The 22,054-nt window shown below is 44.3% G+C and overlaps 2 protein-coding genes across 2 annotated transcripts in view; one reads left to right on the plus strand and one right to left on the minus strand.

Annotated features, from left to right (window-relative positions):
* LOC121585502 overlaps positions 1–13,952 on the plus strand; it is a 17,693-nt gene extending 3,741 nt beyond the window's left edge. Inside the window, exons 2-15 of the mRNA XM_041901841.2 lie at positions 3,807–4,029; positions 4,243–4,377; positions 6,216–6,353; positions 6,592–6,687; positions 6,882–6,932; positions 7,629–7,778; positions 7,955–8,065; positions 9,413–9,562; positions 9,860–9,997; positions 10,129–10,248; positions 10,541–10,673; positions 10,840–10,955; positions 11,183–12,804; positions 13,302–13,952. Of these exons, the coding sequence (XP_041757775.2) occupies positions 3,807–4,029; positions 4,243–4,377; positions 6,216–6,353; positions 6,592–6,687; positions 6,882–6,932; positions 7,629–7,778; positions 7,955–8,065; positions 9,413–9,562; positions 9,860–9,997; positions 10,129–10,248; positions 10,541–10,673; positions 10,840–10,955; positions 11,183–12,804; positions 13,302–13,512 (3,394 nt within the window). The 3' untranslated portion in view covers positions 13,513–13,952. The remainder of the gene's footprint in view (positions 1–3,806; positions 4,030–4,242; positions 4,378–6,215; positions 6,354–6,591; positions 6,688–6,881; positions 6,933–7,628; positions 7,779–7,954; positions 8,066–9,412; positions 9,563–9,859; positions 9,998–10,128; positions 10,249–10,540; positions 10,674–10,839; positions 10,956–11,182; positions 12,805–13,301) is intronic.
* Positions 13,953–17,551: 3,599 nt separating this feature from the next.
* LOC121585501 (lymphocyte activation gene 3 protein-like) lies at positions 17,552–20,646 on the minus strand. Its single transcript, XM_041901840.2, has 8 exons — positions 20,502–20,646; positions 20,217–20,349; positions 19,726–19,934; positions 19,245–19,505; positions 18,785–19,090; positions 18,334–18,591; positions 17,883–18,004; positions 17,552–17,780 (listed from the first exon to the last, which is right to left on the minus strand). The coding sequence occupies exons 1-8, from the start codon at positions 20,545–20,547 to the stop codon at positions 17,670–17,672; spliced, it is 1,446 nt and encodes a 481-aa protein (XP_041757774.1). The 5' UTR covers positions 20,548–20,646; the 3' UTR covers positions 17,552–17,669.
* Positions 20,647–22,054: the final 1,408 nt, after the last annotated feature.

Here is a 22,054-nt window from a genome sequence, read left to right on the forward strand (position 1 = left end):
GCGCCATGCTCTACCAATTGAGCTACAAAGGAGGTTATCAAAAGTTAGAGCAAGGTATGAAAACATCACTATGTGTCTGATAAATGTATATGCCCCAGTGGTGGTAGTTGAGAGGGTATGTTTTTTAGAGACATTATCAAATACCATTGAGAAATGTAATAATTAAGATTATTTATTTATTGCTGGGGATTTTAAATGCACAGTCAGTGATTTAGATAGAAATCACAAAGAACCTCATATAGCCTCAAGGACTTTTTTAAAAACGCCTCATTGTAACACATGATTTGTGTGATATTTGGCGGAGTCAACATGGAGGCAGGAGACAGTACACCTGGGCGCATGTGAGAGAGAACACCATCTCTATGGCCAGGTTAGATAGGTTTTATTATTTTTCTGGGAGAGGTGGAGGTCTCAAAAGGTCAGTTTTGTATCCCTTCAACAGTGGTGGGATATAGGGAAAATCCAGATTCAACAATTCTGTAATCAATACACGAGAGATATCACCAGATCAATGAAAGCCCTAAAGACTGAAATAGTGGAACTCATGACGTTTGTTGAGACCACAGGAGATCGAGGCCATACTCAGGCCCTCAAGAGGAAAAAAGCTGCATTGGCAGACCTGCTGGGTATCAGAGCACAGGGGCATTGGTGAGAAGTAAGTTTCAGGGAATCTCTGAAATGGATGCCTCATCAACATTTTTCTTTGGTTTAAAGAAAAAGAATGGACAAAGAAGAATTTCATTGTCTCAAATCAGCTGTTGGACAGGAGCTCACTAGCCCTAGTGAAATTAGAAAGAGGGCAGTAGAGTTATATGCTGAGCTCTACAAGTGTGAGTACAAAGAGGATAAAACAGTGACACAGCAGTTCCTTGATGGGCTCCCACAGGTGGCTGCAGAAGCTCAGGTTGAGCTAGAGCAACCATTGTCTTTGCAGGAGCTATACACTGCATTAAAAGGCATGGAAAATGGAAGGGCACCAGGCATTGATGGGCTTCCCGTGGACTTTTTAGTCTTTTTGGGCTATGTTGGGAGAGGATTGGCTAGCAGTAGTTAATGATAGTTTAACCGGAGGGTTACTACCAATAAGCTGCAGAAGGGCTGTCCTCACCATACTGCCCAAAAAGGGTGACCCTAGGGAGGTGAAGAACTGGAGGCCAGTGGCTTTATTGTGCACTGATTATAAGATCCTGTCAAAGGCTTTGTCCAACAGGCTGAGGGAGGTGATGGGGCAAATCATACGGACCAGTCCTACTGTGTTCCTGACAGGCAGATAGGGGATAACATTTCTCTGATTCGTGATTTTTTGGACGTCTCTAGGGCTATTGGGTTGGATGGGGCGGCAGGTAGCTTAGTGGTTAAGAGCGTAGTGCCAGTAACCGAAAGGTCGCTGGTTCTAATCCCCGAGCCGACTAGGTGAAAAATCTGTCGATGTGCCCTTGAGCAAGGCACTTAACCCTAATTGCTCCTGTAAGTCGCTCTGGATAAGAGCGTCTGCTAAATGACTAGAATGTAATGCTGGTCTAATTTCAATTGATCAGGAAAAGGCATTTGACCGAGTTGAACATCAATACTTATGGCACACTTTTGAGGCGTTTGGTTTCAGCTCTGGTTTTATTGCCATGGTAAAGGTGATATATGGTGACATTGAAAGTGTATTGAATGTTAACGGTGGTTTGAGTGCTCCTTTTAAAGTGTGTAGAGGTATTAGGCAGGGATGTTCTTTGTCGGGAATGTTATATGCCATTGCTATAGAGCCACTACTAAATAGCATTAGAAGTCGCATTGAAGGGGTGTACCTTTCAGAGGATATTCCTCCTATTCGTCTCTCAGCCTATGCTGATGATGTAGTTGTTTTAGTGAAAAATCAAGCGGAGGTGGATAGTTTGAGTCTAATGGTTGATAGTTTTAGGGGAATATCCTCTGCAAAGGTAAATTGGGAAAAAAGTTGTGCTTTACAGATTGGAGAATGGTCTGGAGGGATCATGGCTTTGCCAGGGGGGTTGGAATGGTGTAAGGGAGGTTTTAAGTATCTTGGAGTGTACCTAGGAGATGAGGGGACAATGGAAAAACATTGGATTGGGGTGGTTGAAATGGTGGAAGGGAGGATGAGGAGATGGCGTTGGTTGTTATCTCGTATGTCATATAGGGGGCGCACTATTATAGTTAACAATGTGATTGCCTCTGCACTGTGGCATCGGTTGTCAGTTTTAGAGCCACCTTCTGGCTAAGATACAGGCGATTATTGTAGATTTATTTTGGGATAAATATCATTGGGTTCCACAAAGTGTTTTGTTATTGTCAAAAGAGGAGGGGGGACAAGGTCTTGTACATCTTACTAGTAGGGCTGCTGCTTTCCGGTTTCAGTTTATTCAAAGGTTGCTTTATGGACCGGAAAATGTGGTTTGGAGAGGGGTGGCAGGTCTTGTATTACAGCAGGTTGGGGGATTAGATTTAAAGAAGGCTTTATTTTTGGTTGATAGTAGCCAGATTTCTAGGGTGGGAGTACCTCTGTTTTACAGAGGCCTTCTTAGGGTGTGGAGCATAATGAAGGTGTCCAGATGAACTTCAGCGGAGTTAGTGCATTGGCTGTTGGAGGAACCTCTGGTGTATGGGGCAAGACTGGATTGTACAACTGCAGCTGTTCCACATTTCTCCAAGATTCTGGTGAAGGGCAAAATCATCACCTTAAAACAATTAATGGCCATGGCTGGGTCCGCCTTAATGGATGGAAGACGGGTGGCTGAACATTTGGGGGTGAGGTCGGAAAGGATTGTCGGACAACTGCTGGGAAGCTGCAGGAAGGCTCTGTCAGTAGAAGAGTGGGGTATGCTGAATAGTCACAAGAAGAAGGTACAAGATGAAAACGTCTACTTTCCAAGACTAGGGATTACACCCAATATCCCAGAGTCAGAAAGAAAGGCGTTATTACTGGATTTGAGAGGGTTGGAAGAGGTGGGTTTGGATGCGGTGAATGGGAAATACTTATATAGGGGGGGTGTCAAGGTGTTGAATAAAGATAAATTGAAAAATAGAAAATACACTCCATGGAGGGTAAAATTGGGCATTGATGACAAGGTAAAGCCAGCATGGAGAGCACTGTACAAGCCACTGTTACAAAAGGGTACTGGGGATATGCAATGGAGGGTTTTGCATGGCATCATTGCAGTTAATGCTTTTGTATCTGTTATTAACTCAGATGTTGGAGATGGATGTCTTTTTTGTAATATAAGATAAACATTTTTTCACTGTTTTATGGAGTGTGAGAGGATAAAACCTCTCTTGGAAATGCTGGAGTCTTTGTTTAAAGCTGTAGGGGAGATTTTAAATAACACTGTTTTTATTTTGGGGTTTTAATATAGTAAGCAACAGAAAAGAAAATGTCAACTGTTAAATTTTATTTTGGGACAAGCTAAGATGTCAATTTTTCTGAGTAGGAAACATAAGATAGAAACGGGATATGGGCAGGATGTAAGATGTGTTTTTAAAGGATTAGTGAAAGCGAGAATAAAAGTGGATTTTTTGTTCTTCTCGGCTGTAAAAGATCTCCCATTGTTTGAGGAAAAGTGGGCCTACGAAGGAGCGGTTTGTTTTGTGGAGGAGGGGAAACTATTTTTTGTTTTCATTTTTATTTAGGAATGACATTTGTTGTTTCATTTCTGAAAAGGCAGTGTGCCATTATTTATGTTAACACTTGAGTATAAAATAAAGGATTTAGAAAAACTCAAAACTCTCTCTCTCTCTCTCTCTCTCTCTGTAAGCCCCAAGCATTAGGCCAACACTGTGTTTATGCTGTCTTATCTCTTCAGCCTTTCCTCAAAAGCAGCAACCCCTTTCAATGAAGGAGGGGGAAGTGATGTGACTCAGCCAGAGGAAGCAGTGGAGCAGCAGAGGAATGGAGGAGAGGGGGAGAGACAGAGGGAGGTGGAGAGAGAGGCGGCCGTGACAGATGGAGAAACTCTAGCTGCAGAGACAGCTACCAACCACAGGGTGTCAGCAGACAAACACAGATTCAATACTGTGGGATACCAGGTGAGGGCTATGAACTTCAGCTTCTATTTGTAGATGCAGGACCAGTTCGAAATCAACCCTAAACTTGAGCCCCCTATGACACTTAATCTACACCCTGAAGCCAAATGGTAGAAACTTCACCCAGCCTACCAGAAGGCTATGTGGACTTCCTAATATTCAGGCTACCACAGCAGACACATACTGTATATTGACATTATTCTCTGTCATTTTCAGAGGAAGCTGAAGCAGAAAGTGGTGGCAGACTATAGCACGGTGAGTAAGGGAGCGTCTGGAAGTTTCAAACCCCGAGCAGCACTGAGACAGGTCCTGTTCAGCCAGGGAGCGACAGAAAAGAGCCCCATGCCTGAGGTACTTTCCTCCCACGCACTTAACTCGTCCTCTACACACATGAATACACCCTGACACGCACATGCACAGACATGCACTGCCACTGCCCACATACTTACTGAAAATAGGAATTCTGCAAATGCACACTCGAATTGTTCACTCAAGCATATCTGCTATGGGCCCATTTCTAAAGAAATTTGATGATAACTCTGGTGGAATATATATATATGTGTAATTACTATAAATACAGTACCAGTCAAAAGTTTGGACACACCTACTCATTCAAGGGTTTTTCTTTATTTTGACTGTATACATTGTATAATAATAGTGAAGACATCAAAACTATGAAATAACACATATGGAATCATGTAGTAACCAAAAAACTGTTAAACAAATCAAAATATATTTTATATTTGAGATTCTTCAAATAGCACACATTTGCCTTGATGACAGCTTTGCACACTCTTGGCATTCTCTCAACCAGCTTCAACTGGAATTATTTTCCAACAGTCTTGAAGGAGTTCCCACATATGCTGAGCACTTGTTGGCTGCTTTTCCTTCACTCTGCCATCCGACTCATCCCAAACCATGTCAATTGGGTTGAGGTCGGGGGATTGTGGAGGCCAGGTCATCTGAGGCAGCACTCCATCACTCTCCTTCTTGGTAAAATAGCCCTTACACAGCCTGGAGGTGTGTTGGGTCATTGTCCTGTTGAAAAACAAATGATAGTCCCACTAAGCCCAAACCAGATGGGATGGAGTATCGCTGCAGAATGCTGTGGTAGCCATGCTGGTTAAGTGTGCCATGAATTCTAAATAAATAACAGACAGTGTCACCAGCAAAGCACCCCCACAACATAACACCTCCTCCTCCATGCTTTACGGTGGGAAATACACATGTGGCGATCATCCATTCACCCACACCGCGTCTCACAAAGACACGACAGTTGGACCCAAAAATCTCCAATTTGGACTCCAGACCAAAGGACAAATTTCCATTGCTCGTGTTTCTTGGCCCTAACAGGTCTCTTCTTCTTATTGGTGTCCTTTAGTAGTGGTTTCTTTGCAGCAATTCGACCATGAAGGCCTGATTCACACAGTCCCCTCTGAACAGTTGATGTTGAGATGTGTCTGTGACTTGAACTCTGTGAAGCATTTATTTGGGCTGCAATTTCTGAGGCTGGTAACTCTAATGAACTTGTCCTCCGCAGCAGAGGTAGCTCTGGGTCTTCCATTTCTGTGGTGGTCCTCATGAGAGCCAGTTTCATCATAGCGCTTGATGGTTTTTGCGATTGCACTTGAAGAAACTTTAAAAGTTATTGAAATTTTCTGTATTGACTGACCTTCATGTCTTAAAGTAATGATGAACTGTCGTTTCTCTTTGCTTATTTGAGCTGTTCTTGCCATAATATGGACTTGGTCTTTTACCAAATAGGGCTATCTTCTGTATACCACCCCTACCTTGTAACAACACAACTGATTGGCTCAAACGCATTAAGAAGGAAAGAAATTCCACAAATTAACTTTTAACAAGGCACACCTGTTAATTTAAATGCGTTCCAGGTGACTTCCTCGTGAAGCTGGTTGAGAGAATGCCAAGAGTGTGCAAAGCTGTCATGAAGGCAAAGGGTGGCTACTTTGAAGAATGTCAAATATCAAATATATTTTGATGTTTTTAACACTTTTTTGGTTACTACATGATTCCATGTGTTATTTCAGTACAATGTAGAAAATAGTAAAAATAAAGAAAAACCCTTGAATGAGTAGGTGTGTCCAAACCTTTGACTGGGACTGTATGTGTGTGTGTGTATAAATATATCTCTATTGCTCTCTCTCCCTCTCTCTCTTTCTCTCTGTCAGGGCTCAGGGCAGTTGGATGCTCTGAAGCAGGCTCTGGAGGCATTCCCAGTACCAGTGTGTCTGAACTGGAGCTGGGGGGAGGAGGGGACAGGAGCCACACTTGAGAACAACTGGACTGACATAGTACACAATCACTCGGTAACCAGATTTACCTACTGATAAATGCAAGTCATGGGCATATAATCTAGTTAATATGAATGATCCCTCCCTACCTTTTACAACATATCTCTTTCTCCCACCCCCTCTCTCCCTCCCTTCCTTCCTTCCTCTCACTCTCTCTCTCTCTCTCTCTCTCTCTCTCTCTCTCTCTCTCTCTCTCTCTCTCTCTCTCTCTCTCTCTCTCTCTCTCTCCCCCCCCCTACCTTTCTCTGATCAGATGATGTGTAAGACCCAGAGGCACCAACAGGAGGCGCTGTGGGAGTTGGTCCACACTGAGCTCACCTACATCAACAAGCTCACTATTGTCACTGACGTAAGACATACAGACAGACAGACAGACAGACACCCTGCTCTCATTACTGCAAACTTCTTTCAGTGATGTGTCCATAACAACCAGTGGCTATTCATAATAGAAATATGATAAGAGTAACTGTTATCTGTATAGCATATTTTATTGCAATGTCATTTTTCAATGCCCGTGTTTGTTTCTGTCATTGTGTTTCTCAGTTGGTGATTGCAGCTCTAACCAACCTGCACCAGCATGGATTCCTCTTAGAGGTCAGTCTAAATTGAGCTGGGTTCTCATTCACAGGGTTGTCTGTTGGTAACATTTTCTCTAGAACTCCCTCTCTTGGTCTTTGGGCCTATCTGTGTATGTCGGCTGACCACTCAAATAGATGTGTTGCAATGAACTAAGAATGTGCTTTTGAGCTGGATCTTGCATGATCTGACTGGGATCAGGTGTGTGTGTTTTTATGAATGACTTTGACCTTTGGTTGAATTGAAAACCAGTATACCATTCAAGGAGAGGCCCTTGGGCCTAGTTGAAACCGACTGCTGTAGTACAACATACTGTACATACATACTGTACATACTGCTGAGCTGACATGCTAACACACTGAGAACATCTGCTCTAACTGACACAGAATACACCAGTGCAGATGGAACATTCAGCTCAATAACAGAATGTTAGGTAATGTGGAAAGTATCTGAGAATGTGGGGGTGTGAGTTCTGCAGAGTTCTACAGCTAGACACTGCAGCTTTGTCAAACAATTACCCCCTTAATCTTTTTTTATTACATACAAAAATGTCTACAACTATCATATATTTGCATTGACTTTAGACACACACAAACTTCAACACATAATGACACTGACACTTCCAACAAATCCTAGAGGTGTGGGGTAGATTCTAGGTTCAAAATCAAGAAAGCAGTATCATTACCCTCTTTTTCCTGGCCCTCTCTTCCGCAGGTGACACCTGAGCAGCTCTTCTCCAACCTTCCCTCCATCCTCAGCGCCCACCGGCTCTTCTGGCAGGAAGTGATGTATCCCATGTTACAGGAAGTCCGCAGGACAGGGAAGCCCTTTGACCCCCTGGGGTTAGAGGCGGGATGCCTACAGGTACAGTACTGACTGTCAATCAGATCTAGTAGGCTCGTATCAGGGTCACGTATGGGATGAAAAGTATAAGGGTCAGACGGGGGTGAAAGGAAGGAATAGAAACACGGGTCATGGGTTTAAAACATGTTTGTTTACCACAATCCTTGTCTAATCCCATCCCCATCCACTGTCTGTAGTTCCCTGAGCGTTTCTCCACCTATCTGCATTACTGTTGGAAGGAGGAGCGCACAGTGGAGTTTACAAGCACACAGACAGACACCAACCTGCACTTCCACACCTACTTAATGGTGAGTTAAACACACGCACGCACACACACACACACACAAACACACATTTTTTATACTTTATTTGAATCCACAAATCATAATTCATACATTTCAGGACAGGGATATCTGGACACCTTTGGAAACAGATAGCACCTTCTTCTCCACACAGCAAGGCTGCCCATGACTGCTGACACAGAGCAGTACCTCGCTATCAGCTTTGTCTTATGTAGGCCTGCTATCTGAAGGCCAGGTACTGTCAGCCTGTGAACATGGTAGAAGCTTCCCAATATCACCACAGCAAGCATGCACTGATACGAGGCTGTTCAGGCGTGACACGAGGGGCTGTTATTTAAGCAGCTTATCAGAAAAGGACTGCTCCATGTAGCAGTCAAATGAGCAGCCCACCTCCAAAATCAGCACCTCCCTCTGACCTCCCCCACAAAAACAATATCTGGCTTATTCGGCATACAAGAAAAACACATTATCATCAACATAAAACCAGGCTTCTCTGACAAGAGAATGTTTGTGTATGTGTTCGGTTGGTGAGTCCACCTGTCTCATCTCCGTAGCTACCAGGTCAACAAGGCAGTCATGTCTAGTAATTTACTAGTCTCAGTATGAACGGAAACCAATAACATGTGCAACAGACTCCTTTACATTTACCTCAGGGTGTAAAACACAGAAGGGATCATGGTTTGCAGGGTACCAGAGAGCTAGGTTGTATTTTTGTGGGTAGAACTCGCCTTAACAGTAAAGGTGAGAATGTCCTTGCCAATAGCAGCATTATGGTACATGGAATGGGAGACAGAAACACACACACACCACTTCATACACAAGCCCACTTCTTGTTTACATGTTGCATGCACACCCTATCACTCTCCTCCTAAAGTCACTCTGCATCAAACACACGGTTCTCCAAACTGCCCTTCATTACGGTAACACAGTCTGGAACATCAGTGTACTGAGTCATAGCAGCCGCAGAACTTCTTCTGTTATTGATCATGCTCTAGTGGTTTTGGCTATCACCATATCCAGGCATTCTGTTATTGGTAATATCCTGAAGGCCAAACACTTGTTACACCAACACCCTGTCCTAATGACTCAGAGAGCCTAGCCTGCACATTGTCAATTTAAAGATTAGAACATGTCTTTGGCTGTTTTTTTAGGTCTAAGCACTTTTACGGCTTGTTCAAAGAATCTCCATTATGAGTTTTGCAAGCCTTTGAATTTGTCCAGTACTATGTAACAATATTTTTTCATTCACAATACTGTATTTACATGAGTTATACCAATGCCATAACTTTGGGTATAAGGTCTAGAGACTCTAGTAGAAGACACAAATGAATGTTTTTCTCCGTGTGTCCATAGTGGGTGGAGACACACCCCCAGTGTGAGCGGATGCGTCTGGGAGACATGCAGGCCAAACCCATCCAGAGGATCACCAAGTACCCCCTGCTGCTGAAGGCTGTCCTCAAGACCACCCAGGCTCCCCACACACAGCACACACTCAGGGGCATGGTAAGTGAAGAGCTAGCCTTTTAAATCAATGCCTTTTAATTCAGTTTGCCAGACCTGAGGCTGTTCATGTTCATTAGAAAAGGACAGTTGTGTGTTCCAGTGCCATCTTACTAACTGATTGCTAATTGCCTCTACTAGTAATAGACGAAAAGGCAAATTAGGGAAATCTCTCTGTCTCACACACACACATACACTCTCTCCCTCTCTCTGTTTCTCTCTCTCTCTCACTCACTCACTCTCTCTTTTCTTTCTCAATCTCTCTCTTTCTATCTCTCCCTATCCCCCCCTCTCCTCCAGTTGGCCTGTGTTAATGGGTTTCTGGACAGCATCAATGACAACTTGAGGCTTAAGGATGAGGAGCTGGCCCTCTCTCTCTCCGCCCAGAAGATAGAGGGATACGACGTAATAGAGGGGATGAACGAGGAAATCGACAAGGTGAAAGAGAGAGGAAAAAGCTTTCTAGGAACAGAGTACAGGATAGGAAACTACACCAACCTTAAAAAATGATATAGATACTGTAATGTGTGATGCAGACAGTGAATAGTCAATGTTGATGTCATCCACAGCATGTCAGAGAGTTCTGCAGTTTTGATTTGACGTATCCCGTCAGAGGGGTGGGTCCTGGGGTCATACGCAAGCTGCTACTGGAGGAGACCCTGAAGATCAGAGGAAGGAAGGATCACAAGGTACGTTGAGTGACAGAATCTCTTATTAACTGTGTTCCCATGAAAAGTTGACTTCCATGTAGAGGATTCTTCCCAATATTATCATCTCATTAGCACAGACTTTGATGATAACTACTTTATTGAGGAAAAATGTGCTTACTAAGACTGTGATATGTGGTTGTCTCACCTAGCTATCTTAAGATTAATGCACTAACTGTAAGTTGCTTTGGATAAGAGCATCTACTAAATGGCTAAAATGTAAAATATAGATGTCATGTTTCTGTGGGCTTGTTGCGACTGTTGTGTGGTGAAGTTGGAGGTGATAGCCCTGCTCTTCTCTGACGTGCTGCTGGTGACCAAGGTCCAGAAGAAGGCAGAGAGACTGAAGGTAGTGCGCCCCCCACTGGCCCTGGACAGAACTCGCTGTGTCGCACTCAAAGATGGCTGTGAGTACAGTTATTGACCATACAGTACATATCCTATAAGTGGAAAGATGAAACGTTGCTCTGTCACTTGCTACAGAGACCGGTTGTAGAGTTTTAAATGACGGTTCTCTCTTTATCTCTCCCTTGCTCTCTTCCTCTCTTCCTCCCTCTTCTCTCCATCTCCCAGGTTCGTTTGTGGTGGTAGAGGTGAGTGTTCTGGGCTGTGCGGCGAATGTCTACACCTTCTCCACATCCAGCCCAGAGAGTTGCTCTACATGGGTCTTCACCATCCACGAGGCACAGGTAAACAGACAGAAAATACATTCTGCTACTTGCAGGGTATTGACTGAAATGGTAATGACATGATTTATTGTAGTTACCTTTTGGTCTCTTTTTTATTCAACAAGGCACTGAAATAATCAATGAATTAATGATTAGATGTACAATGTACATTATGGTTAACATACAGGGATATCGATGCTGTCGATGCTCTCCTCTTATCCCTCTTTCTTTCTTCCATTCATTGACAGGAAACACTGCAGGGCCTGAGAGAGACAGAGGCCATCAGACGACTGCAGACCAAACAGAGAGACCTACAGCTACAGGAACAGGCCACACCCCCTACAGAGCCCAAGATGACCAATGAGGAATCAGTAGATCAGCCTCCTGACCAATCAGAAGCAGAGATCACTTCCTCTTTGGAGGTGAAACCTGTTGAGGAACTCCTCATCCAATCAGTGAATGGGATATTGGTGTCCATAGCAACGGAGGTGCAACAACAAACTCAGGAACCAGTGGACTATAAAGATGCAATGTTGCCGGGACAACCACGCAAGCTCAGTGACATTCATAACCAATCATTCGAAGGCGGGCTAATGAAAAAGGGACAAGGAGGTGGCAGGGTCATGGATGGGGTTATGATGTCAGAGGCAGGGGTGAGAGAGGTCGGAGACATCAACCAATGGGAGGAGGGGATTGAGTCCAGGGGGATTAAAGAACGAAGGGTGACCTGGACCCATTCCAGACAGTCTAACTCTCTACCCCGAGAGGCAACAGAAACCTTCCAACCTCAATCCAAACCCAAGGGGCCACACAACCTGTTGCTAGGCGGATATCCTGACATCGACTACGACATAGACTACCCACGACACCAATCCAGCACTTTCCCAATTTCTCCATGCAGGGGAAACAATCCAAAAGTTTCTATCACCATTAGTCAGATGGAATCCCATGGATTTCTCTCACAGGGAGGACGAGCCACATCCACACGGAGGAATTCTGCCCCCCAGTCAGTGGAGCAGGGAGCCAGGAGAAACTTGTGGCTCACCCAATCAGGAGAGGAGGAGGCTTTAGCGGAATCATGGAGGTTTTCTCGGAAGTTGAATTCGCCACGGTTACGCAGGAGAAGGCCAATAAACACTGAGCAGACTGCTGCCCCTCAGATGTCACAAAGTGGGTCTGACAGCTCCGGGATGACCCAGTCTGCGCCACACACAAACTCTTCCTCCAACTCTGACTCAGACTGCAACCAGAAACTCAGAGGTTCCTACCAACACAACTCAGGTTCCTCCGAACAGAGCTCTGACTCTCACCTTGTGCTCAAGCTGGGGTCCTTGAAGATTAACGGAGGGGTGTTCTGGGACATGCCTGCAGAGAGCGAGTTCTCCCCAGAGCCCCACGCTTTCTCTGAGCCAGAGCTGCCCAAAGACATCCCTAAAGAAAAAGAAAACACCCCAAAAAGGCCCAAGTTGAGGACACAGAGGAGCACGTCCATGCCCGATATCATCCTCCAAGAAGGGCATAGTTCTCTTCTGACCTCAACCAAGCCCTCCAACGTGCGAATAGCCCCCTCTCCCCCTCCTGGGTTGGATCCATACTTACACCCCTCCCCTCTGGAGGGCATTTTGAACCGGGCCAATGAGAGAAGGAAGGACAGAGGGAAAAGAGAGGAAAAGGGGAAATCTCCAACCTTCAGAACATGGGATCTTCCTCCTTCTCCGTCTTTCTCCAGCACTCCGTCCCAGTCGCCCAGTGAAGGGGATAGAGAGACTGAGTGGGAAGAGGTGGAGCTGGTCAGACGTCGGGCCCCCAGTGTCAGTCAGGGATGGATAGAGGAGAGGGTGGAGGGAGATGAGGAGGAGGAGAAGAGCAGGTGAGTTTTACATCAAAACTCAGTTAGAAATAAAAGAAAAAAACGTTTTCAAAGTATGCGTGATCAGTTTGAAGATTCATCTATTGAAATGACTCAATCAGATAGGTGTGGGTGGCTGATGGCCAGTGTGTTCTGTTACTATGGAACAGTTTCATTCTGGGTTATTTTATCACTCTACCTACTGGGCTGATTACCAAGTAGTGTAGGATCACTCTATGTTCAAATTGTTATTCTTGCAAGTTGCATTTACTGTCATAACCATGACATGCCACCCATAAACATCTTACATGTCATGACAACCATGTCATCATAACCAATCTAGCCTGATCACCAGATTGGTTTCCACTTTAGCCAACTACTTTGTTAATGTTATGCCAAACATTCCAGTGAACAACAAGGAAGTAGACTGAAGCAGAAACAAATCTGGTGACTAAACTATTTGCAATCCAACAAGTTTATATCCATTGTAAAAGCTTTTTTTCCCCTCTCTCTTCTAGCTCCGCCTTCCCTGATGGCGCCACCGTTGATTGGCCAGGCTGGTGCTTTGACGCCAATGAGGTCCTCGATCAGCTGACCCCAGAGGACAGTGGCGTTGGGGTTGATGAGGAGTGGTGGGAAGCGACTGAGGTGGGGCTCAGCCAAACTTTGACCTTGAGAGACTTTCAGCGAATCGACACGCAGGAGGACGGGATTATTAGTCAGGTGTAGTTCTGCATAGGCTACAGAGAGCCCTTCATTCTCCAAGCCTTTATCTGCACTTTATGGGGAATTATATGTAATTTGAGATTTTCATTATGTCGGTGTAGACATATAACAACAATGTGATACTTTTCCACAGCAAGATGTTGATTGAGTGAGCTGATTGCCACCAAATGTTGTTTGATAGAGATGCAGACATTTCAGTTTGTTGCATGGAATGTTTGAGTGATTTTGAGTTTGTGATTATGAGTCTGAGTGAACAGCAGAATAATTGTCTTCAACCTGCATAATTCCTACATAATGTTGTTAGCACTACAGATGTAGGATCTTAATTTGATCACTCTTTTGTTGCTGAGAATTTTCCTGCATCGCAGGAAATACAGATGAGCTTCGTGATTTACATAAATTCACTGAAAACCCACACTAACACACGGTTATATTAACAGTATTGCACTTTTCATGTAGCCTACTTTTGGCCAGCTCAAGCAACATTATGGACTAAATGTTCAAATCCTGTTGCTGCAGCATTATTAAGATCCTACATCTGTAGACGCCTATACTGTCTTATACAAGTGTACTTTCTGATGGTGTGTCAGTTAACTGAAATGCTGTATATACAGTGGGGAGAACAAGTATTTGATACACTGCCGATTTTGCAGGTTTTCCTACTTACAAAGCATGTAGAGGTCTGTAATTTTTATCATAGGTACACTTCAACTGTGAGAGACGGAATCTAAAACAAAAATCCAGAAAATAACATTGTATGATTTTTAAGTAATTCATTTGCATTTTATTGCATGACATAAGTATTTGATACATACATCAGAAAAGCAGAACTTAATATTTGGTACAGAAACCTTTGTTTGCAATTACAGAGATCATATGTTTCCTGTAGGTCTTGACCAGGTTTGCACACACTGCAGCAGGGATTTTGGCCCACTCCTCCATACAGACCTTCTCCAGATCCTTCAGGTTTCGGGGCTGTCACTGGGCAATACGGACTTGCAGCTCCCTCCAAAGATGTTCTACTGGGTTCAGGTCTGGAAACTGGCTAGGCCACTCCAGGACCTTGAGATGCTTCTTATGGAGCCACTCCTTAGTTGCCCTGGCTGTGTGTTTCGGGTCATTGTCATGCTGGAAGACCCAGCCACGACCCATCTTCAATGCTCTTACTGAGGGAAGGAGGTTGTTGGCCAAGATCTCGCGATACATGGCCCCATCCATCCTCCCCTCAATACGGTGCAGTCGTCCTGTCCCCTTTGCAGAAAAGCATCCCCAAAGAATGATGTTTCCACCTCCATGCTTCACGGTTGGGATGGTGTTCTTGGGGTTGTACTCATCCTTCTTCTTCCTCCAAACATGGCGAGTGGAGTTTAGACCAAAAAGCTCTATTTTTGTCTCATCAGACCACATGACCTTCTCCCATTCCTCCTCTGGATCATCCAGATGGTCATTGGCAAACTTCAGATGGGCCTAGACATGCGCTGGCTTGAGCAGGGGGACCTTGCGTGCACTGCAGGATTTTAATCCATGACGGCGTAGTGTGTTACTAATGGTTTTCTTTGAGACTGTGGTCCCAGCTCTCTTCAGGTCATTGACCAGGTCCTGCCGTGTAGTTCTGGGCTCTTCCCTCACCTTCCTCATGATCATTGATGCCCCACGAGGTGAGATCTTGCATGGAGCCCCAGACCAAGGGTGATTGACCGTCATGTTGCCTTCTCACCAAGCTGCTTGCCTATTGTCCTGTAGCCCATCCCAGCCTTGTGCAGGTCTACAATTTTATCCCTGATGTCCTTACACAGCTCTCTGGTCTTGGCCATTGTGGAGAGGTTGGAGTCTGTTTGATTGAGTGTGTGGACAGGTGTCTTTTATACAGGTAACAAGTTCAAACAGGTGCAGTTAATACAGGTAATGAGTGGAGAACAGGAGGGCTTCTTAAAGAAAAACTAACAGGTCTGTGAGAGCCGGAATTCTTACTGGTTGGTAGGTGATCAAATACTTATGTCATGCAATAAAATGCAAATTAATTATTTAAAAATCATACAATGGGATTTTCGTTTTAGATTCCGTCTCTCACAGTTGAAGTGTACCTATGATAAAAATTACAGACCTCTACATGCTTTGTAAGTAGGAAAACCTGCAAAATCGGCAGTGTATCAAATACTTGTTCTCCCCACTGTATATAGAATGACACGTTTGTTTGAACTTCATTTGAGTTGTTAATTTATAAGAGTAACTGCATATTTGGTATTGTGACCCATTTGGGAGATTCAGACTGATATATTGTAATAAAGAGAGATTTAAACCAATAAAGTGTTTAGATAATTTTATTCTCAGTGATTCATTATATTACAAAAGTCAAATAGGTGGTTATGGTGCTGGTAGTGAAAAATAAGGCATACATACAGTGGGGAAAAAAAGTATTTAGTCAGCCACCAATTGTGCATGTTCTCCCACTTAAAAAGATGAGAGAGACCTGTCATTTTCATCATAGGTACACGTCAACTATGACAGACAAATTGAGAAAAAGAAATCCAGAAAATCACATTGTAGGATTTTTAATGAATTTATTTGCAAATTATAGTGGAAAATAAGTATTTGGTCAATAACAAAAGTTTCTCAATACTTTGTTATATACCCTTTGTTGGCAATGACACAGGTCAAACGTTTTCTGTATGTCTTCACAAGGTTTTCACACACTGTTGCTGGTATTTTGGCCCATTCCTCCATGCAGATCTCCTCTAGAGCAGTGATGTTTTGGGGCTGTCGCTGGGCAACACAGACTTTCAACTCCCTCCAAAGATTTTCTATGGGGTTGAGATCTGGAGACTGGCTAGGGCACTCCAGGACCTTGAAATGCTTCTTACGAAGCCACTCCTTCATTGCCCGGGCGGTGTGTTTGGGATCATTGTCATGCTGAAAGACCCAGCCAAGTTTCATCTTCAATGCCCTTGCTGATGGAAGGAGGTTTTCACTCATAATCTCACGATACATGGCCCCATTCATTCTTTCCTTTACACGGATCAGTCGTCCTGGTCCCTTTGCAGAAAAACAGCCCCAAAGCATGATGTTTCCACCCCCATGCTTCACAGTAGGTATGGTGTTCTTTGGATGCAACTCAGCATTCTTTGTCCTCCAAACACGACGAGTTGAGTTTTTACTATTTTGGTTTCATCTGACCATATGACATTCTCCCAATCCTCTTCTGGATCATCCAAATGCACTCTAGCAAACTTCAGACGGGCCTGGACATGTACTGGCTTAAGCAGGGGGACACGTCTGGCACTGCAGGATTTGAGTCCCTGGCGGCGTAGTGTGTTACTGATGGTAGGCGTTGTTACTTTGGTCCCAGCTCTCTGCATGTCATTCACTAGGTCCCCCTGTGTGGTTCTGGGATTTTTGCTCACCGTTCTTGTGATCATTTTGACCCCACGGGGTGAGATCTTGCGTGGAGCCCCAGATCGAGGGAGATTATCAGTGGTCTTGTATGTCTTCCATTTCCTAATAATTGCTCCCACAGTTGATTTCTTCAAACCAAGCTCCTTACCTATTGCAGATTCAGTCTTCCCAGCCTGGTGCAGGTCTACAATTTTGTTTCTGGTGTCCTTTGACAGCTCTTTGGTCTTGGCCATAGTGGAGTTTGGAGTGTGACTGTTTGAGGTTGTGGACAGGTGTCTTTTATACTGATAACAAGTTCAAACAGGTGCCATTAATACAGGTAACGAGTGGAGGACAGAGGAGGCTCTTAAAGAAGAAGTTACAGGTCTGTGAGAGCCAGAAATCTTGCTTGTTTGTAGGTGACCAAATACTTATTTTCCACCATAATTTGCAAATAAATTCATTAAAAATCATACAATTTGATTTTCTGGATTTTTTTTTCTCAATTTGTCTGTCATAGTTGACGTGTACCTATGATGAAAATTACAGGCCTCTCTCATATTTTTAAGTGGGAGAACTTGCACAATTGGTGGCTGACTAAATACTTTTTTTCCCCACTGTATACAAAATCAATAACATTTCAAATAAAATATCACTTTTTTTTGTCAAAGTAGGAAAGCAACTGCTACAATTGTCTGCACTGAATTAATATGTACAAATACCACATAATCTCCCAAATGATACTAGACATGTCAAATGTTTTCAAATGTCATATTGCAGAGTCTCCTCTATTTGGAGATCTCGTCTTCTTTCACTCTGTTCCTCTCTCTGTCCTCTCTCTCGTTAGCGATGGTGTGAACAATGGTCTCCAGGGCAGGGTACTGCAGGATCAGTTTGCGCTGTAGAAGAGATTAAATAAGTATTATATAAACCTTTTAAAAATGTATTTTCCATGTCTACGTGGATTTAAGGAAAACACACACAGCTTTATTTGAACGTACCCTCCGATAGTTCCTGTACATCTGCACCAAGACCAACAGCAGCACCAAGAGGAAGAAACCCAGGCCGGCTACCACGGCAACATTACTGGAAGAACCTGTCTCATTATCTCCCATCAGACCACCTGATCAACCAAGACAGAACAAGGATACATTTTAGTTTACATTTGAGTAATGTAGCAGACGTTCTTATCCAGAGCAACTTACAGGAGCAATTAGAGTTGAGTGCCTTTCTCAAAGGCACATCGACAGATTTTTCACCTAGTCTGCTCGAACAAGCGACCTTTCGGTTACTGGCCCAACGCTCTTAACTGCTAGGCTACTTGCCACCCCTGTGTCTAATTATGACAAAATGTTTTACATCTTGCTGATATTTGTTGCATTTGAATTGTATCTACATCTACCTAGATCTATGCAAATAGACAGGAAATCAAAGTAAGCAGATAGGACTTACTCATCAGATGTACATGGTATGTCACACATCCCAAAGCTCCTTGTTTCCCGTAAAATCGACAAGCCCATTCGCCAGAGTTCCTGTCTGTCACTCTGTTGATCCCCAGGACCCTCCCTTTCTGGACGGAGCTCTCTGATTGGGTGCCATTGAGGTCATAGGTCACCCGGACCCACTCGTATTCAATGACCTCGCTGGCGTCGCTGAGGTGACAGGTCAGTGTGACTGGGGCCTTCTGGGTAGACGGTGAGTTGCTGAGCACTGAGTAGAGAGAACACACAGGAGCATCATTAGCATTGTGATTGCTAATTCTAAAGCACCATTTGCCCATCTCATCTCAAACATTTACCTTACATTTTAGCCATTTAGCAGACCAGGGCAACTCACATTAGGCATTCAAATGAGGAGACTGCTACAATATCATACCATCATCTATTTTCTATGCCTGGCTCACCTTGGGCAGTCACCAGCTGCATCTCCCTGGTCACCCGATGCCCCTCCACTGTCCCTGAGCACCTGTACCTGCCCCCGTCCCCCTGCCCCACTTCCCCCACACCCACAGACCTGTCCCAGGGAGGGATGGATGGCAGGGAGGACAGGTTGAAGGAGGGAGGGAGTGGGAGAGCAGAGCCAGAGGTGTCCAGTCTCTCCCAGGCTGGGTCTGATGGGGTGAGTCCAGTGGAGAACACACAGGGGAGGGTGACAGCAGACCCCACCTCAGCATACACCTTGGCACTGGCACTGGAGGGGTTAACGATACCTGAGCGAAAGAAGAGATGGGGGGAGAGACGGGGAAGGCAATGGATAGGAGAGAAGGGAGAAAGGAAACTTAAAATTAACCATCTTCAATATATCAGCTGCATTTGAAGGTTTTAGTCCTTCCAAACATGACATCACTGTGTCTGAGCCCTCACCTCTCACTGTCAGGGCCGTGGTGGCCTTCCCTTGTTTCCTCCCTGTATGCATTACACAGCTCCAGTTACCCATCATGCTTGCAGATGCTTTGCTCTCCAAAACACCCGCCTGGGTCTTTGAAAGGACATATTCTGCACTTTCAGGGTAAACTGGCTTCTCGTTGTGCTTCCAGCTCACTGTCGCCTCCTGTGGCCATGGAGTGACAATGCAAGTGATCGTCATTTTGTTGCCCTCCACTGGAGCAGGTGGGGAGATGGATACTGTGAAAGAAAGACATGGGTAAGTAAGAGCAGTGAGATGTTAACCATATTCACATTATGATATGTGTGACTATGATAAATAGCAGATAAATATAGTTATACCTTGTTATTAGAGCATGTAAATATCACTTTAAAATTACAGTAAATATCACTAAAATTCAAGTTAAATTAATTGTCCACACAGTATTTCATATAAGTTACTGTTATTTTAGCTCCTTACCTTTGATGACCCTGAGGAGGATCCTCTTAGTGACGATTTTCTTGCCATCCTGCACCGTGCAGGTGTACTTTCCACCGTCCTTCTCCCTCACTTCCTTTATGTACAGGCTGTAGTCTCCAGCTCCAACCTCTGAATGGGGGCATCGAACACGCTGGGCAGCTCCTATTCCCCAGTGCTCCAGTCCATTCTTTCCCTTTCTCCATACCGTCCTGAGAGAAAGATTAAGAGATGTTAAGTTTGAAACATGACACTTGTATTGTACAGACATACAGCTGAATGGCAATGCATGCTCTGCTCTCCTGTAGAACACATTCGATATAGAAAACGACATTAAGAGATCAAGAGAAAGAAAAACCAGAACAGAGAAAAATGAAAAGGGAACCTGTGAGGATATTGGAGTCACAGAGGTAGACAGCGAAAGAGAGGATGAGAGAGATGGACAGAGAGAAGGAGAGCGTGAAAGACATGGACGGAGAGAAAGGCAGTCGTACCCGTTAAGGTCCTGGCTCCAGAGGACGATGGCTGCAGAGGGGGAGGGAGGGCGACACACGCAGGGTAACACTGCCTGGGACCCTGCCTCTACGAACATCTCAGTATACTCAGACAGACACTGACACCGACCCCCTGAACAAACACACATACTGTATGAATACACACACAAACCCAATCCTCCATCCATAAGTACACATCAAAGCATGTCATAACATTTATTTAAATCGGTTTAAATTGCAACACATTTTCATTAAAAAAACTACAGATCATCTGTAAGATCTCACCTGTCACTAACAGTGATGTTCCCAAGAGGAGGAGAAACTGCCACATGGTCTCTTCTTTCCTCTTGTTTCCTTCCTGCTGAAGTTTTGATCAACAGCTTTTTGTTGCAAACCTAGCTTAGTATTTTCTCCCTCTGTCTCTCTTTGATCTCTCTGTTGTTGTGTGTGTTTCTGTCAATTGGGGCTGGGTATATAAAGGCCTGTAGGTGTGAGTGGTGGGAAGAGGGAGTTGTCTAAGCAGGTAGTCCCTCTCTTGGTCATGTGACATGAGCAACGAGGCGGTCTTTGATGCGGTTTGTGTCAGTCTCACTGACGCAACATGGAAACTGTCAGACAGCCACACAAACAGGGAAGCCTACATGCTCCCTCCCACGGATTCTCTCTCTCCCTCCCCCTGACTCTCGCTCTCTCTCTCCCTCTCCACCCCTCTCTCTCCCTCCCCCCTCTCTCTCTCTTTCTCTCTCTCTCTCCCTTCTCTCTCTCCCCCCCTCTCTCTCTCTTCTCTCTCTCCCCCCCCTCTCTCTCTGCTCAAGTTCTGCAAAGTTTAATTTGATCTGTTACTCTACCTATAATTACCTTACTGGTTCAGAGTGGTATAAAAAACATTGTATTACAAAACATACATCACATCATCAGAAACATACAGTATTGTATGTAATACACAGTATTTATATATCTATTGACAGAGAGACCCCATTTTAACCCTGCATTTAGTGTATATATTGTATTTCTTCTCAGTGTAACTTACAGGAAGCACAGGGTTGCCGAAAGTGTGCACAATCTAACCACCGTATCCTTCCACACTGATCAACATACAGTTCTCACTGCTGTAAGTTACCAGCTAATCAACATACATGGGAGGACAGGGCCAGTTCCAGTAATGCAAGTCATTGAATGGTGGTTGGCATTGTTTTGATAGAGAATACATGATGATGATGATAGTGACTTCCATCTCCCTTTACGTCTCTCTCTTTCTCGCTCTCTGCCTCAGTCATACAGGGCTATTCTGAAGCTTAGGGACAATATTTGAGTTTATAGCATCAGGTTCCCATCATAGCACCTTTACTGCTCTATAGTTTCAGACAGACCGACAGACAGATAGATAGACAGATAGATAGACAGACAGATGTTAGACAAGGGGCGGCAGGTAGCTTAGTGGTTAAGAGCGTTGTGCCAGTAACCGAAAGGTCGCTAGTTCTAATCCCCGAGCCAACTAGGTGAAAAATGTGGTGATGTGCCCTTGAGCAAGGCACTTAACCCTAATTGCTCCTGTAAGTCGCTCTGGATAAGAGCGTCTGCTAAATGACTAAAAATAATAAAATAGACAGACAGATAGATGATAGATAGATAGATAGATCAATCAAAGTGTGCTTGTGTTCTTGTAGCAGACATATTTTCCCCTGGTTCAGACAGCAGTGAATCTCTCTGTGCTGGATACATCTTTTAATATTTTTATCTCATCTATCAACCCCCTCCCCCACTACTCCATTCAAAACCTAAAAACATTGAAATGTAAACCTGTTGAAATCACAGGCTGTGTGTTTTTGGCCCACATT

Source organism: Coregonus clupeaformis, chromosome 29, assembly GCF_020615455.1.
Source record: "Coregonus clupeaformis isolate EN_2021a chromosome 29, ASM2061545v1, whole genome shotgun sequence".
Classification (NCBI taxonomy): Eukaryota; Metazoa; Chordata; class Actinopteri; order Salmoniformes; family Salmonidae; genus Coregonus; species Coregonus clupeaformis.

Bases quoted from the DNA above. Each gene is read 5' to 3' on its own strand.
- LOC121585501 (XM_041901840.2), bottom strand. From the start codon at position 20,547: ATGTGGCAGTTTCTCCTCCTCTTGGGAACATCACTGTTAGTGACAG. The intron at 20,350-20,501 runs GTGAGATCTTAC...GTGTTTGTTCAG, and splicing joins AACATCACTGTTAGTGACAG to GGGGTCGGTGTCAGTGTCTG. The intron at 19,935-20,216 runs GTACGACTGCCT...TCTTTCTCTCAG, and splicing joins TGGAGCCAGGACCTTAACGG to GACGGTATGGAGAAAGGGAA.